This window comes from Arachis ipaensis, chromosome B08 (assembly GCF_000816755.2).
Source record: "Arachis ipaensis cultivar K30076 chromosome B08, Araip1.1, whole genome shotgun sequence".
NCBI classification, from domain to species: domain Eukaryota; kingdom Viridiplantae; phylum Streptophyta; class Magnoliopsida; order Fabales; family Fabaceae; genus Arachis; species Arachis ipaensis.
Genome location: NC_029792.2, coordinates 13,880,669 through 13,885,010, shown reverse-complemented (window position 1 = coordinate 13,885,010; position 4,342 = coordinate 13,880,669). Strand labels below are relative to the sequence as shown.

The following is a 4,342-nucleotide window of genomic DNA, read 5'->3' as shown; positions in this document are numbered from 1 at the left end:
CAAATACTGAGCTGTTAAAAGGTTATTCTAAATTTGTTCATAGACAAGAGGTAAATTATTCATTTTGATAAATGAAGAAGAATAGGTTAAAAATAAAAGGATATATTTCAGTAGGATATATTAAAATAGAGAGTAACAAATGATTTTAGTAGAATATATTTCAAGGATACTAATTTATTAAAGGTGGAAACTCAAGTACAGTCGGATTCACGTGAAATTGATAATTGAGAATCGTCATATGATTTGACTGATTTGACTAAATTTACATCTAACGGCTCTCGGCTATCAATTTCACGTGAAGTATTAAAATATATGTTAAGAAAATTCTTGACTCACTCATTACCAAAAAAGAATATTCAACAATACTATATAGTACAAATACCAAACTGCAATGCACATTGTTGGAAAAAAAAAGAAAAAAAAAAAGCTAACTATGAACAGTATTCCATTGTGTGTGAAGCGTCACGGTGACCAGAATAACCATTTGTGGAGAACGATGGACCCATCTTAGCTCATCTCTGGAACGAAACTTTTAAGTTCAATGACAAAGGATATACATCAATTTTACATCGGTAAAAAAAGTGGGACAAGTAACAACATTGTATATACTTGACAATAATTACATATTCTTTTAGTTCGGTCCAGTTGTTATTTTGTATTTTGATATTCTTTTGCTGAATTGTCATTTCTGTTTTATATAGATAGGAAGTTATAACTGTACAACATATTTTTGTTGAGTAGTTTTTGGTTATCTTATCTAATTATCACATTTATCTTCAGTTTAATTTTAATATATATTAGAGATAGACATACGTCAAATTCAAATTATCTCTTGCTAGACAACAAGAGCAACATCAACATCATCATCAAGATCTTAATCATTGTCCCTCTGTTGATTTTATCAGTGTCAACAACAAGAAGGAATATTTTAATGGAAACTATACTTGGTTTTATCAAACTTAGGATTAACAGAGGCATTAATCTTGCAAAACGCGATGCTTATTCAAGCGACCCTTATGTTGTTGTCAAAATGGGTGAACAGGTTAGACATTATAGGATTTCGTCAATTATAATTGCAATTGTTTATTTTCTTCGCATTGGATATACATTAATTGAAAATATTTGATACACTCAGAAGCTGAAAACTGCGTTCATACGTAAAAATATTAATCCGGTGTGGAATGAAGAATTGACTCTATACGTTAAGGATGTTGCAACTCCAATATATCTGGTATGTGTTACATTCCATAAAATTAGTGTAGACGCTTTTATTTTTGTGGTATATATATATGATGAAGAAGAATATTATAATGATGAATGATCCTTGTTTATATATGTTTGGGCATGCAGCAAGTTTTTGACAAAGACACATTCACTAAAGACGATGAAATGGGTGATGCAGTTATAGATTTAAGGCCGTATATTGAGTGTCATTTGATTGGAATGGAGAGTATGCCAGATGGATGTGTGGTGAAGAGAATTCAACCAAATAGAACTAACTGTCTTGCTGAAGAGAGCACATGCTTTTGGCGCAATGGGAGTATAGTCCAACGTATGATGCTAAGATTGAAAAATGTTGAGTGTGGCGAAATAGAGTGTGAAATTGAGTGGCGTGATATTCCTGGCTGTAATGGTTTAGCAGAGCTGATAAAATCTTGAATCAATTCATTGTTAGGAAAGGTGTATTGTTTTATGAAATCAAGATTGTATATATATACATGTAAATATGTGTCATGTGCGTGTACATTTTGTAATTGAGGAAACTGTATAAATTGTCAAATAAATCTNCGTAAATAATAAATCCAATATTTTTTTGGTTCATGAAAATGAGTCTAATTTTCAAAACATTAAGTATAGCACATGTGGAAATGGATCCAGATATCCATGTGAAATTGGAGTTCGTAGCCGACCATAACATGCAAGCATGAGATGGTAAAAACTAATGAAAAATGTTACTTGTATAACAAAATTAAACCTTTATTCAGCCTTTAAATTTAATATTTTATTATTTTAATTTTTTAATTAATTATATTTTCTATTTTTAAGAAATTATTTTTATTTTAAATACTTATCACTGTAAAATTTATAACCACTTATAATACATTAATTTTTTGCAAATCAAATTATAGAACTCGTAACAAGTTTTTGTGCACTAATTTTTAAAAAATCAGTGAAATTTTTAAAATCAATTAAACTCACTTTAATTATTTTTTTTATTCAAAACATTCAAAACTCATGTCAAAAACACATCTAAAATTAAATAAACAACATAAACACATTTAAAATTATGTATTAACACATCTAAATTATTATTATTGTAGTTCTAAATTACATATTGAACACAGAAAAAATTAAACTCAAATACACATCTAAAATTATAAGAATGCATTCTAAATATTTTATCAACACATCCAAAATTTATGTAAAAAAACTTATATATGTACATAAGAACATAATAAACAACATAAACACATCCAAAATTAAGTATTGACACATCTAAATTAGGTTAATATTATAACTCCCAAATCAAATATATGAGTGCAAAAAAAATTATAATCACAAATACATTTTTAAAAAAAAAGAAAAAAAAATACAGACACTTCCAATATTATTATACATAAATTTAAAAAAATAGAACTTTTTATTAAGCAGAAAAAAAAGGAATAACATATTTTCATGAATGAACTCAACCAAAATTTTTTAGAATTTTACAAGCAGAACTACCAGAGACAGAAGAAGTGCGACGTGGGAGGAGACCGGGGGAGGCGCGGGAGAAGGGGGCGGTTGTGCGTGGCGCGAGGAAGGAGACCAGGGATGGGGAGGAGCCCATCGATGGAGAAGATGGGGTGTGCGCAGGGGAAGTGCGTGCGCGTCGCGAGGAGGAGAGCGTCGCCGAAGGAGGAGATTGTCGCAGAGGAGTGCGCAACGCGGGAGAAGACGAAAGGGCCACAGATGAGGAGGGGGGGGAGCTGCAGCTCTGAATATTTACGGAGCGAAGATTTTACTAGTGATTTAAGATGGTTTAAGATTTATTTTAGAATTTTAAATTCAAAATTTTGATTTGGATATATATTTAAATTGTAATATATTAATAATTAAATATATTAAATCTGAAACAGAAATTTAAATGTATTTTGAATGTGTATTTAATTTTAACAAGACACTAAATCTATTTATAATTTTTAGATGTATTTGTTTTAATTTTTTTTAAATTATTATAATAAAAGACTGAATATTATACAACTTTTAAAAAATACCTAGTTGAATTGAATTAATAGTTGCTTCACTACCAAGCATTAGATTTTCAACTTTCTCTCTCTTTTTCTTGTCTTTCTTGTTGGTTCTCCTCTCTCTAATTTTCGGAACTCTATTAACTAATAAATTATTACATGTATAAAGTCTAATTCAAATTTTTTGATATTTACTTAAATGAATTAGTAAGTTAATTACTAGACCAATTTAATTTGATTATTTTTATTTTTTTAATATCTCATGTGATTTTTAGTTTAATAGAATATATCTAATCATTTTCTCTCTAGATTTAGATATAATCTATTTCTATTATCTGTAAGTAGTGCCGTATGACTTTTTCTATCAATAAAATATTTTTTCCGTAAAAAAAGCATGCAAAAGATGGGAAGGTGTCCAAAAATATATAAGTTTAGTTTGAAAGATAAAGAAAAAAAAGGGTCTTATCTATTGTCCATTCTCCACCAATTTTATGGGGTATGGTTCTCTATCTCAGCACTCTTGTGAGTGTTTTTGTGGAGAATTTTAATGGTTGGGTTTTACTAACGGTTTTGGTTTTTTTATTTTGACTGAAATAAACTAAACAAAAAAAAACAAAACAAATAAAATAAAAAAACTGCTTAAACGAGGAATAGTTCTATTTAAGACTACTCTTAACAGTTTTGGTTTGTTATATGTAACTCTGACTCTTAAATTTTCTATAGGAAAATTATCCCGTATACTGTGTACCATAATAGAATATGATGTTACTTAGTATGGATAAGGTGTGAGTTGCAATTTGTCTTAAAGTGAGGCTTAAAATTACTAAAATCACTTCTAAAGTAGCATTGAAAAGTTAAATTTGGGTAGTTGAATTAGAACTTGAAAGTCATTACAATAATAATATAATGTGACTAAGAAACGTTGTCGTTTTTAAGTATGTTGGACAATTTCTCCCTAATTGTAAGATGAAATTTTAAAATATCTTATTGTCATCATAATTTTTTTTTACTTGATGGGTTTTTATCATCTATTTACGAATCAATTCTTTTTACATTTATTTATTTAGACATAAATATATCTTTCTTAATTTAACTGCATGTCTTTCGCTCAA

The 4,342-nt window shown here is 28.6% G+C and overlaps 1 protein-coding gene across 1 annotated transcript; it reads left to right on the top strand.

Annotated features, from left to right (window-relative positions):
* Positions 932-1,659, top strand: LOC107610566 (protein C2-DOMAIN ABA-RELATED 7-like). The gene is made up of 3 exons (XM_016312603.1): positions 932-1,042; positions 1,136-1,231; positions 1,351-1,659. Exons 1-3 carry the CDS (start codon positions 932-934, stop codon positions 1,657-1,659), a joined length of 516 nt encoding a protein of 171 aa, XP_016168089.1.

Excerpts from the sequence above, each read along its gene's own strand:
- LOC107610566 (XM_016312603.1), top strand. The coding sequence starts at position 932 with ATGGAAACTATACTTGGTTTTATCAAACTTAGGATTAACAGAGGCATT. Across the intron at positions 1,043-1,135 it reads TTGTCAAAATGGGTGAACAG|AAGCTGAAAACTGCGTTCAT; the intron begins GTTAGACATTAT and ends TGATACACTCAG. Across the intron at positions 1,232-1,350 it reads TTGCAACTCCAATATATCTG|CAAGTTTTTGACAAAGACAC; the intron begins GTATGTGTTACA and ends TTGGGCATGCAG.